The sequence below is a fragment of the Sardina pilchardus genome, chromosome 20, assembly GCF_963854185.1.
Source record: "Sardina pilchardus chromosome 20, fSarPil1.1, whole genome shotgun sequence".
In the NCBI taxonomy this organism is placed as follows: Eukaryota; Metazoa; Chordata; class Actinopteri; order Clupeiformes; family Clupeidae; genus Sardina; species Sardina pilchardus.
Window position 1 is genome coordinate 11481103 of NC_085013.1, and position 14087 is coordinate 11495189.

Genomic DNA, 14087 nt, shown 5'->3' on the forward strand with positions numbered 1-14087 from the left:
CACACACACACACACACACACAAAAACATGCGCACACACACACACACACACACATACACACACACAAATACATGCGCGCACACACACACACACACACACACACACACACACACAAAAACATGCGCGCACACACACACACACACACACACACACACACACACACACATGCACACACACACACACACACACACACACACACACACACACACAAACACATGGACCTTCTGTGTTTGTGTAATACTTGTGCCGTGTGGCAGTTTATACCTGTCATCAGATATCAAATCTACACATTGTCAGGCACATCTACTGTAGTGCATATGAAAAAAAACCTTTGTTATATTGGCCCACACCACAAGCACCATCATCATAATCACGATCATAATCTCTGCACTGCTCATCATCATCATCATCATCATCAAGGGGGTTCTATCTCTCGCTGTAGTTGTTCCCCCGTCATCTCTCCCCCCTCCCCTGCTCCTCTGCAGCATGCGCCCCAGTGGAAAAAGCCATTGCTATATTTACAATTCATGCCTCTGTTGTTTGCAGTGTTTGTGTTTTCTGTCTCTTTTACTTCGTTTGAAATGGGCATGTTTATTTATGTGCGCCTGTTCCCTTCATTGTTCTCGGCGGACCCTAAGTAGGTCTTACGCGCATTTGTTGGGCCTCTCGGAATAAAGTCGGAATCAAAAAGCTTTTACAGAAAGACCACAATAAAAGGTGAAATAAATGATTCTTTTGTTTTTCTCTTTCTTCTCTTTTATGTTCTCACTCCCCCTCCCTCTCTTCCTCTCCCTCTCTCCCTCTCTCTCTCTCTCTCTTTTGTTCCCTCTCTTTTGCTCCCTCTCTATCTGTCATGCACGCAGGCACTTGCTTCACTACTGAAATAGCACTGAATTAATTTGATCTTCATGAATAATTTTTATGTTTCCTAATCTTAACGGCATAACTCATCATATGTCATGCAAACTGTGTCGGGCCAATCGCTGCTCCTGAGAGCCCAGTCTCTCCCTCGGGCTCGTCCCGCGCCCGGTCCCGCGGCCCTCGATCGGCGAAAGCTCAGGCGCTTAGCCCCCTTACCTGACAATGACACCGCGGTAACGGATCATGATCATATCTGTCACGATGCAAGACAGATACGGCAGGCAAAGTGGCCGCGTTAATCACGGACGTTAATCACGCTGACTAATGCCGGCGAGGGGAAGCGCCGGCTATTTATTATAGTGGTTTTATCATCAGCCGCCGTTATTTATGGATGTTCGCGGGGAGATAACATGTTCGGGGCATTTATCACCTGGGGGGGTAATGGGTTCGCCGCTCAGGAGGGTTCAGCGCTTGGAGATGGGGTTTTGAAGGAGCCGGGGTAATTACGGGAGCTTGAGTTAATTTCGGGTGAAATAGCAAAATTGTCGCAAGACCTCCCACGTCACCCGCAGCATTACTGTAGTGCTCCATTGAAATGACCTTGAAAGCCTGTAATGTAAAGTACAGACTAAAAGGGGAGAGGAAGAGGGGAGGGGAGGGGAAGGGAGGGAAAAGTGTACTTATTCCTAGAATACGATGAGGGGGTGGAAAGTCACAGACAAACCCATAAAAGACAATTGTAATAGATGAGAAAACACAGACAGATCAACAAACTCATGTGGATTGAGCTGAGCACCGCCATTAAATTATATAAGGAGGCTCTTTACCATCCAGTGTGACTTGGTGCACATGATAAAACATTCCCACTGTCCAGTTTTACGCAAGGACGAGAAGTCGACCTCCGCCGTACAGCATGCTTTTGTTTGTGCCTAGCGTGAGATCAGCCTTTGTGCTCCTGCAATGAGGACGCGCTACAACACTGTCACCTGCATGGGGTGGATCAGGGGGAGAGGATGAGGTGGATATGAGGGGACTGAATAAAGAGGAAAATGAATGGGAAATGAGAATGAACGAGGGCTCAACTGGACTTAGAAGGGTACGTCAGGCCCTTATGAAAAATGACCACAGGCGGCAAGCCCAAGACAAAACCAGAGCGGGAGAGTGGGAACAGCATCAGCCGTAATCAACAATGGTCTGCTCTTAACGCCGGCCCTGCTTTCTGTGGAAGTGCATGACGCAGGTTGTGATATTTACCAGTGGGGAAATGTCACACACACACACTAACACACACAGACAGAAACATGCACACATACACAAACACACACATGCACACACACAGGCACAAACACAAACACACACACACACACACACACACACACACACACATACACAAACACACACACACACACTCTCTCTCTCTCTCTCTCTCTCTCTCACACACACACACACACACACACACACAGACACACATTCTGTCTGGCAAAGTGCACTTTGGAGGGATAGCATTCATTACCAGGTTCTTTCAGCAAGAGAGGGGAAAAAAATAGCCTCAGCTCTCCACCACTGCGGGGCTCTGCTCAGGTGTCTGACATACGGAGGCAGTCACACAATTAGCCAGCAGTCAGAGAGCGCCGGGGCCGGCGGCTGTTTTTCGGCCTGGCTAAGAGCACCCCTGCTAATCCATCTGTGTCACATGTGCGTCAATCCCCTGCTGGAGCAGCTGGGCCCAACCTGCCTCGGAGAAACCAGGGTTTTTTTTTTTCTTTTTTTCAGTTTCTGCTTTTTTAGCATAGTCCTGTTACAATGTGATTGTAAATCAGTCTGCTTAGTCTCGTGTGTGTGTGTGTGTGTGTGTGTGTGTGTGTGTGTGTGTGTGTGTGTGTGTGTGTGTGTGTGTGTGTGTGTGTGTGTGTGTGTGTGTGTGTGTGTGTGTGTGTGTGTGTGTGTGTGTGTGTGTGTGTGTGTGTGTGTGTGTGTGTGTGTGTGTGTGTGTGTGTAGCCTATGTGTGGGTGAGCACGTGTGTGCGTGCGTGTGTTCTCCACATCCGCTTGAGTAGTCCGCACACGCCCTCCCCTCCAATCGATGCCTCTGGTTGATGAAGGTGTCCTGTGCTCGAGCGGCCATGCAAAGCGACCTGTGTGCATTCTAGCAGCCATGCTATTGATAAACACAGCCTTCCTTCCTATTGATAAAACACGCGCAGCAGCCATCTTTCAGATGCGTTCATAAATACAGCAGGCCACAAGCCACGAGCCAATTAAGCTGTAAAGTAGCCTACGTCCAGTGCCAAAGACGAAGCTGGAAAGTTTAAGAGTCTGGATGCGGCGAGGGCGTTCATTAGCAGTGATGGATGACGCGATTCGTTTTAAGCCGTTATAAGTGAGACTCACTTTTATATCACTCATAAACAGCCGGGCTGGCTATTAGAGGCCCATTCATCACCCTCGCCTCTCAGTGCGACCAGTGAGACAACCCCCTTGTAAGTGGCCGCGCCGGAAAGTTCCGGAAGAGCCGGGGCGAATGCGCCGCGGGCCAGCCCAGTGTCCCTGCGGGGGTCCCCAGAGGGAGGTTTGTCTGGGCCCGGGATTGCCTCGGGCGGGTCGGTGGTGATGGCTGGTGCAGGTGGACGGATGTGGCAGTAAACGCAGCGGTAGAGTGAGTGCATTAAGCTCCAGTTTGCAGTCCATCGCCGGAGACCTCTAATGCGAGAGAGGCCAGAGCCGGTCAGCGCTCGTAAACAGGAAGTGGACATTACATCAGCGGACCGTCGGAGGAGCGAGACGCGCTGATGAAACACCCGGCTTGGATCGGGAAAGAGTTTGGGAAAAAAGCCGCCCCAGGGGTACTTAGCCTGATGGCTTAGAGCTGCCCACCCTCACTCGGCGAGGGGGTCTTAAAAACGGTGTCATTACAGATGTTTTTTTTGCTTCCAGCGTGTGACGCTGATGGAACAAAGTGCAATTTGCTGGCACGGCACGAGTCTCTTATTCTGAAATGGCTTTCGCTGATCAGATGAAGTGAGACCAAAAAGGCATATTTCATCTCAGAAGTACAGGTCCTCCATTTAGGTGATCATTTAGAAGTTACTCCGCTGGCAGACCCTTGATTTAGTACCCAAAAGTTTGCACGACTAAAAAAAGAAAAGAAAACATAACTCAGAATGTAGAAGAATTAGTCTCTTAGACATTGTAAAACTTGCACTTCAGATACAAAAGTGAGTGTCTGGAACATTTCTTTAATCATAGTTGCAGTCCATGAACTAAAAAGGAGTGCAGTAGAATTTACTGCAGCCAATTACAATGCTGCATTTGCCCAGGCAGACAGTATTCAGCCTGAAGCCCAGAATGTCTGATTTAACAGCGAGTATCAGAAGGAGCTTTCCCCCCTGTGATCCTGTCAGCTGTGCGAGACGAGGGTGGCGATTGAAGGCAGTCAGGGCGGTGCTAATGAACAATGAACAACAAAGCATGCCACGGAAACTTCTAGAAGGGCATTGCAAAGGTATGCACGTGTCATGTGAGTGTCTCGCCTTCGGTGACATCTGCACACACACCTATAAACACACACACACACACACACACACACACACACACACACACACTGCTCCTGCACTGGTACTGTATCTGCTCTAATAACTTTTATAAGGGAGAGCTGGTTGTGGTCCATGTATCAGCAGCTTGCCCAACAATGGGCCTCACCAGAGGCAGAGAGGCAGGGTGCTCCCCCAGGAGAGGGTGAGAGTGGACCTGGAGAGAGGAGGTCCATTTCATTAAGTCCAGAGCCCATAATTACATGGAGGCTGGGCCTGAGCGATAGGGGAGAGCACAGGGGAACAGCAGGGAGAACAAAGAGATTCATAGCTCTCATTTTCATCACAGAGAAAGTCTCTGCGATGAAACATATGTATACACTCACACACATTACACACACACACATGTGGCGCCATATTGTTGAGCAAACTGCTGAGTGTGTGTGTATGATCCATGACACAATGAACATTAGCGAACAAAACAAGGCATGTTTGACACAGATCCAAACTTTTGTTTCCATAAATCTAATCAAAGGCTTTTTCTGTAATGGAAATTATTTTTGCACTGAATTGATCTCCACATGATTTGCACTGCTGAGCAAGTATTATGCCACAAGCATTGCATCCTGTGATGGCTGAGAAGTTCTCAGTGTTCAGCTTTGTGAACTTTCTTTTTAACAGCAAGAGTTGATATCCCTCTTCTTGTGAATCGGTGTTAACTGAGATCAAGCACCACTGCCATGGCAACAGCGATGGATTCCAAGCAAGAATGAATTCCGAAAAAAAAAAAAAAAACACTCACACATTCTCCCCTGTTCCTGCAGCCCCTATGTCTGTCTGAATCACTGGTGTGCAGATTAAAATGTGAGCCCACCACCGCGGTTGCCGAAAGGACTGCTCCTTTGCACCTGTCTGATCCTCCACCACCATGCCACGGGGATCCCATTAAAAGGGGTTCAGCATGGAGCTCAGCCATGGGCCGCTGCTGCTGGTGCTGGTGTGTCAGGTGAGGCTCAGGTCTGTGGAGCGGACTGCTAGCTTCACTATGGCTGGTTCCAAAATGCCGTGGGGGAAACTCAACAGGAGCGTCATTAATCTGGGATATGCTGGAGTGCTGTCGGGCAGATCCGCTCATAACCGGGTTTATACAGCATATTCCCCACGGATCCTTCTTCACGTGTTCAGTCGTGGAGTGGGTTGCACGCGTTCATTTATCACGGAGGAACAGTTTCTCTGTGTTTGATTTATGTGGAGGAAGCACAAACACTGATCAAATGTATTCCTCCCACATATTGTGCCTCTTCAGTTAAAAGCTAACAGCTAAGATGACTAAATGGAAATGTAGGCCCAACCTGTACCAGGAATAGCTTCTTGTTAGCTCAGGTTTTAGTGTAAAGAAGAACTGACACAGGAACAGTGTTTTTTTTTCGTGCTCATTGTTTTTGTGGGTTTTAATCAGATGCAGATCTGATTTAGGAACGTACTGGTGTTGTTCTGTGTGGGTTTAATCTGTCGTACATCACACTCAAAAATCAGAGAGCTTGGGGCCACAGAAAGCTAACATTAGCATTTCATGTAGCTCCCCTGCTTTGTTCTCCTACATCTTAATTCCTCTCCCTGCTGAGGAACTGCCTCCCACCTGCTCGGCTGCTCCCCTCATCCTAAAACACACTGTTGTCTTTCATGAACAGAAAAAAGGGGGAAGGGATAAGAGGAAAGCTCTGTTGTCCTCTTTTAAAAAAATTCCAGAACAGAAGATTCTTTTTTTTGTTTTTTTTTTCGCCGGCGAGCCTAGGCACCCTTCAGATTCGCCGCTTGAAGTCTGACATCCACAATTACATAACTGCGCCGCAAAGCTGAGCCCCTCATAAATAGAAGATTTCCGGAAAAGTCAAATACTTCCTCATGGGAGAAATCACTTAGCAGTAAGTGAGTAATGGTTTTACTGACCGTTGCCGTGTTATAATAGAGATTATTAATCATTCAATCCCTCTGACACCCTCTGCATACAGTGCTCGCTTCTATATTTGGTCGTCACTCCTCTCTTGGCTCCCTCAGCTTTGCATCCCCATTTTCTCTGTTCTGTTCTCCCCTCTTCTCTCTTTTTCACATTCTGCTTTTATACGGCTTTTGTTGTTCTTTTGTGACAGTTACTGTTTTCAAGGCTTTGACCCATTAAAATCCCATGTTATGAGAGCCATGAAATAAAAGATAAAAAATGAGCTCTCTTCAAAACCTGTATCATCTCTCTCTCTGTCTCGCACGCGCTTTCTCCCTCTCTCTCTCTCGGTCTCGCGCACTCCCTTTCTTATTTGCCTTGCTGTGCTGAGATTGTTACACCACTGCAAGTAATCCTAGAGGGATAGAGGCTTTACAGACAAATGTTAGGGTCTCATGTTCTCTCCATCCAACAATCTGCCTTAATATGGCTCATGTTAGACTCACTCACTCACTCTCAATACGTTCTGTTCAGCATCAGAGGAGATGCAATATGATTTAATGAAAAAGTTCAAAACATATGTATTGTTTCTTGACTACAGTATATGTTTCCATAGCCTATGAACTCGGCTGTGTTTCAAAGCCAAGTATAACCGACATTGATACAACCAACAATAAGTTAAAGCTTGATTACGGTACTATTGACTTGATGGCTAAAGTGACTTTGATTCCAGCACATACAGAGAGCATGTAGAGTGGCTGAGTGTGAGTCAGACTGCTGCTAGTTATCTGAGCTCCAGAGTCAGTTGGCTGAGAGGAAAGGAGGTGGTCCTGATCTGTAGCCAGGGGGCTGAGAGGAGAGGAGAGGAGAGGAGAGGGGATGGTCCTGTGCTGCTAGTTATCACAGCTCTGAAGTCAGTTGACTAAGAGGAAAGTCCTCCTGTGCTGCTTATCACAGCTCCAGAGTCAGTTGACTAAGAGGAAAGTTCTCCTGTGCTGCTAGTTATCACAGCTCCAGAGTCAGTTGACTAAGAGGAAAGTCCTCCTGTGCTGTAGCCAGTGGGGAGCACACAGGGACTAGATGAGGATGTTAGTCGGTTTTACATGCTCCCAGAAATGGATGGCTCTTTTGTTGAATGTTTTAATAGTCTAAGGTTTTGGCCCTAATTCGCTTTCTCTCTCTATTTCTCTCTCTCGCTCTCTGTCTGTCTGTCGGTACTTCTCGTTCTTGATGAGAGTGACAGTAATAAGAGAAATGTTTGCATGGCTCCTCCTAAAGTAAATCTGATTTATTAGTTTATTCTGTGTGCTGGTGGGTGTGCACACCGTGTGTGCGTGCGTGCGTGTGTGTGTGTGTGTGTGTGTGTGTGTGTGTGTGTGTGTGTGTGTATGACTCGCCTGTGAACACATTTACATTTAGAGGGTTTTTCTTTTACTGTGGCCGGCGGGCTGATAAGGCAGCTGATTTATGAGAGCAAACCTCTCAGTCCCCCTTCTCTTCCCAAACCCACTTACTCTAATAGGGAGCTTTCACCCAAAACTGTTTGCTCCAAAATACAGAATTGATGTAATCATAGTTTCGCCCATTTTAGTATGTTTTACTGGAGATACGTGTCTGTTCCTTTTTGGTAGACATGCTGTTGGAGGTGTTGAAAGGAAATGGAAGCTTTGAGATTCTTGATGTCTGCATGTGTTTTTTATGGATCATTGCATCAATTTAATGTGTTACTCAATGTTTTGTGTGTGTTTGTGTGTGTGCCTGTATGTCTCTGTACACGTCTCTGTATGTCTCTCTATATATATGTGTGTGTGTGTGTGTGTGTTCCAGAAGCTGTTTTTAGGAAGAGGATTTCAGCGAAGCATCTGCCAGGTGTTTGCCCTCATTGCCCCCATCAGTTGGCAGACTGGAACGAGGCACTGCCCATCTGTGAGCAGAGAACACACACACACACACACAGACACACACACACACACACACACACACACACACTCTCACACTCAATCAATCACTGAATGACATGCACACACTCATTCACTCTCACTCTCTCTCTTTCACACACTCATACACACACATACCCCCCCCCCCCTCCCCCTACACACACACACGTTCACAAACATAATACATATTCAGCATGCACTCTCGGACAGGCAGACACACACGCACACACACACACGCACACACACACACGCACACACACACGCACGCACACACACACACACACACACACACACACACACACACACACACACACACACACACACACACACACACACACACACACACACACACACACACACACACACACACACACACACACACCCTTCACACTGCACGTGGCAGCATGGAGCTGGGTGCCCAGGGCCTCGGCGCTGCCCTCATTAGGAATCCGCCATTACACGGCCGCGGCAGGAATCACTCTCGGGCCGCCTCTTCCTGAAAGGAATTCCCTCACGCTTAAAGCGATTTACGGAGTGGGAGAGAGCAGATAGCGAGAGACTGTGATGAGAGACAGAGAGACACAGAGAGAGAGAGGGAGAGAGAGGGAGGGAGAGAGGGAGGATAAAGGAGCGATAAGAAAGCCCTTCTGGCACGCGATGTCAGGTCTCCGTTCGGAGGGTGTCGCAGCAAGATGGTGACACAAAGGCACGGCTTCAGAGAATAATGCCCAGTTAACGCGGCAGGGCAGAGCGATTAATGTTAGCGGCATATGAGAAGAAGCGTGCAGGAATTAGGAGTCTTGTGTAATCCAGATTATGACCTTCTCTTGTCCTTCTCTACACATCCTCTTATTTGGTCCAATGCTTGCTTAACATATCCCTACTTAAACCCTGTGATGGCGTATAGATGTGGGCATGGGTGTGTGTGCTTGCTTATACTTGTGTGTGTGTATGTGTGTGTGTGTGTGTGTGTGTGTGTGTGTGTGTGTGTGTGTGTGTGTGTGTTCTGACAACTGTGGTGGAGATTCCCTTGAAGTTGCTCATTTGCACACTGTAAAAGCTTATTTTTGGAGGACCTGAGGGGATCTGAGAAGAGCAGGAAGTCATATTTTAGAGTGAGTCATTTGCATTGCATGGCTCCGTGAAAGCATTATGCACTTCCCACCACCACCACCACCACCGCACCACCCCTGTCTGTGATGTGGTTGCTTCTGCTGCTACAGTCAGATTGTAACTCCTGCAGAGGCCAGGAGCGAATACTTGATACCAGCTCCCATGACTGACACTACTTGTTATTGAGGGGGACACATGAATGCATCCAAACAAATGAAAGGGAGACACACACACACACACACACACACACACACACACTCACACTGGAACAACAAACAATGTCCTGAAGTATTCCTGTATCCCCCCTCCATACACACTCACTCACTCACACACACACACACACACACACACACACACACACACACACACACACACACACACACACACACACACACACACACACAGACACTGGAGCAACAAAACAATGTCCTAAAGTATTCCTGTATCCCCCACCCCCATACACACACACACACACACACACACACACACACACACACACACACACACATCTGAAGGCATTTTGGGCAGCCTGGGTGGTGCTCTGTGGACGGACTTGACAGGCCGCGTTTGGATCAATAAAGATGACAAACAGCTTTGACGGCTGTTTCCACGGGAGCGTCTGTGACAGCGCTGGGTAATGGAGCGGCCTTCGTCTGTGAGCGATGGCCAAAAGATCAACTCTTAACCTCCCGCATCATTTGAATAAATGTCAGCGTTCAGTCGTCATTGAAATGAATATGAAACTCAACTCAGCTCGCTCGCTCTGTCCCTCTCTCGTCTCTCTCTCTCTCTGTGCTGTCTTGCTCTCCTACTACTGCTGTCTCACTCTCACTCTCTCTCTCTTAGTCTCTCCTTCTGTCTTGCTCTCTCTCTTTCTCTCTCTCTCGCTCGCTCTCTCTTTCTCTCTCGTACACACATAGAAAAAAAACATTCCTCCATTTCCCTTCCTTGTCTCTCCCCCTCTCCCCCCCCCCCCCCCCACTCTCTCTCTCTCTCACTCACACACACACAGACGCGCGGCCAATAGATGAGTCAGGTGCGTCGCTGCGGAGGCTGGCGGGAGGGAAAGGGCTGCGCTGGTGCTTTCTGAGACAGCGGCGGAATGGATGGCCAGGGGCCGAGGGGGAGCGAGCGGGAGCAGCGTCCACTCACTCAGGGTCATGGGTAATTACATTAAACGAGGCCCGCATCCGTGTGCTGCTCCTTTTGTTTGTCATTTGTCTTGGGAGTTTGTTTTTTGGTGTGAGCTTGCTTTTCTCCACGTTGGTCAATGCGATTTTCGTTCGCCATTTTTTGTGTCTACTTTGCTGTATGTCGGTCTGTGTTGGTGTTCCAGTTTCTCAATTACTCAAGAATGATGGGAACAAATTGATGGATTTGATTTTTTTTTTCCACTGTTAAGCATTTTGTTGAGATTGATTTGCACAGTTTTTCGTGAGGACATGATTTAGACACCACAGTCTAGACTCCAGATTGTAGAGGATGTGCTGATGTATACTGTTCTGTAGAACACATTTCAGTGGATGTGCATGAGTACGTTTACATAAATGTGTATGTGTGTGTGTGTGTGTGTGTGTGTGTGTGTGTGTGTGTGTCCATGTGTGTCCATGTGTGTGTGCATGCATGTACATGACTGCATGTCCATACATACCTGCCCTTGTGTGTACATTGCAGTCCCGGTTGGCTGCTTGCCAGACCCCCTGTCGCCCACCCCCCCCAGCCCCCCTAAGCCATTGGCCTTATTATAGTCCCCATGTGTGGGCTCCCATTCCCAGTCCCCCCCCCCCCCCTCCCCAAACACACCCTCTCTCCTGCCCCCTCCCCAGAACCAGCAACCTCATCCATCCCAACTCCACCTGCTGCATACTAATACTGCTCCCTGAGAGGACACACGTGGAGGAGGAAGGAGGGAGATTACGGTGAGGACGGCCACAGGGGGAGGAGGAGGAGGAGGAGGAGGAGGAGGAGGAGGAGGCCACTCATCTGGAGAAAGGAGCCATATGGAAGTGGCTGGGTAGCAGTGGACATACTGCACACACTGCAGTGAATGGAGCTCTGTGCATGCAAGTCACCATATGCATAGCAACTCATTTGTGAATGAGAAATAGACTGTGTTGTTGACACCATTGTTAAGAAAGTGCCCTTCATGCTTCATGCATTCATGCTGAAATGCAAAACACACACACACACACCTACACACACACACCTACACACACACACCTACACACACACACACACACACACACACACACCTACACACACACCTACACACACACACACACACACACACACACACACACACACACACACACACACACACACACACACAGCGATAAAGAAAGAAATGTATGTAGTGGATTTGAGAAATCTCCATGGCAATAGGACTTGAAAATCTAGAGAGAAACAACAGCATGTTGATGACCACAGTCATAGAGGCCTTCAGTATTATGCAGAAGTTTTAGCACATAGACTGGCACGCTTCTCACAGTCAATGCATTTGTGTTGTTTGAATTAGTCATCATTAATCAACCTGGCAAGCGATCCATAAATTTAAAACCATGAGCGCTTTGACTGTATGTATCAAGCTTGCGCTAAAACGGCTGTTTTGGATGTGGGTGTTTTCTGCACATCACAGGATTATTATACATGAGTTGAAAAAGTCTGAGAATTGGAAATGATCAAAAGACTTAACTCAAACTTTACCTCTCAGTGTAGCGATGGGAAGTTACACTCCGACTCAAAAAGATATCTGGCAGTGAATCAGTAGCTGTGGCTATATTTCACAGCATGTTTCCACCATTGAGATTCAGTGACTGTGCCAGCAGCGTTCGTATGTGCCTTCTGGCTGCTGCTCGCCCGTTTTCAGTGATGAATCCACTTGGACACATTCCTTCAGTTTGCATTTTTAATGAATTCTGGCCATCATCTTAACGACCGGAGCCAATTATGTAAATTAATTGGACCAAATTAATTGGAGCACTTCAGTATTTCATGTAGGCCTACCGAAGCCTTCTTCTTCACGAGCACCCCAGGTCTTGGCTATGCTAATGTCCTCATAGGTTTGAATTATCTCTGACCTCGGTTAGTGTTACATTAGTACTTGAACAAACCTGCTGTCTAGCTAGTCATAGCAGATTCATCATTAGTAATTTGTTGTACATCTCACTTAACTCCGACCACTTTGAACATTTATTTCTCTCCATAATGTATTAGTGTATTGAGCTGTGTTGTTGATCGAGCCCTTTGAACATGCAATGTGTGCGTCCTCATTAGCTAGTCCACTCAAGTAAATGACTTCCTCGTGAGCAAATAGCAACGGACTGTTGTGTATCTGATTAATAATGTATAGAAACAGTTTTGTAAATGCGTTTCTAGGGGCTGATTCCAGTTAGTTTCTGCTTCTGTTAGCAGAACCAGCTGTCCAATCTGAAGGATCATCAACATTCAGCCCACTGCTGCTGATTGGGAGCAGCAACCGCACAGGGGTCACTTTACTACCTCACCGACCAACTTAGAGAGAGAGAGAAAGGGGGAGAGAGAGGAGAGAGAGAGAGCGAGAGATTTGTGTCCTGTGAAGGACTGCTTCATCCCTCTAGAGAGCAGAGAGTCAGTGGTCCTCAGTACTCTGTGATGCCTGACTGGGCTGGGCTAACTAAAGGCTTTAAGCCAGTCCCTGACTCACACACACACACACACACACACACACACACACATGCACTCACTCACACACTCACACACATACACACACAGAGAGAGAACACACACTTCCAAACGTATACACAAACCCATAAACACACATCCTTTCAATGGGCACCTCCCTGCTTGAAACACTGGTGCCATTGCGCTGAAATTGAAATTCATCGATCACATCCTAGAGCCCCACAAATAAAGACAGAGGGGTGAAAGGAATGGAACGGAGAATGAAGGAGAAAGAAAGTGAATGAGAAAGGGAGAGCGAGAGATGGAGGGAGAGAGAGAGAGGGAGTGGGGCCAGAATTAATTATTTTCCCTTCCAGCTCTGTATTGATCATGTGGGTTTGAGTCCTTTTCTCTTCAGCGTAATGACAGCTAACTGAAGCAATCCTTGAAGAAGAACAAGAGAGTGAGAGAGGCGGGGGGATGAGGGGGGGGGGGTAGTGGAGAAGGAAGTGGAAATGGAAGAGAAGTGACTAATGTGTGGACTTGGGGTGGGGGTTGTGGGGGGGCATGTTGGCCTGCAGCATCGGATGCCCGGCTCCCGCTTCAGCATCAGCAGAAAGCTGATTTTCTCCCGGTTCCCCCTCTCTGCTCTCATGACGGGAGCCATGCTGCTGCTGCTGCTGCTGCCCTTGCTGGGGGAGACTCTCCAGCCCCACTGCGATAAGCCCATCATAAAGGGATAGAGAGAGCCATTAGGGATACCCTGTCTCAGTTATAAGCATCTCAGCGCTGCGGCGTAAGCGCTCTTAAGGGACCGGGCCGTGCCTAATGGACTTCTGCAAGAGCTCGCAGCGAGGGGCCGCATCCGCCTGTGGAGATTCAGGAACTCGGCCAATCCCCGAGCCCCAGGTAAAGGTTATAGTGTGTGTGTGTGTGTGTGTGTGTGAGGGGAGGGGGGGGGGGGTTCATTTCATGCAATGGCTAGTTACCCCTTGGCCTCTTCCTTGCATGTGAATGCCGCGCGTTCCTATTGGAGGGTATTATTCCCGGTCACGCTCGGCCAATCGC

At 48.1% G+C, this 14087-nt stretch overlaps 1 protein-coding gene across 1 annotated transcript in view; it reads right to left on the reverse strand.

The window, feature by feature from the left end:
* Nucleotides 1-13749, reverse strand: part of LOC134067992 (fibronectin type III domain-containing protein 5-like) — a 47190-nt gene extending 33441 nt beyond the window's left edge. Inside the window, exon 1 of the mRNA XM_062523485.1 lies at nt 13611-13749. Coding sequence (XP_062379469.1) covers nt 13611-13749 — 139 coding nt within the window. The remainder of the gene's footprint in view (nt 1-13610) is intronic.
* Nucleotides 13750-14087: the final 338 nt, after the last annotated feature.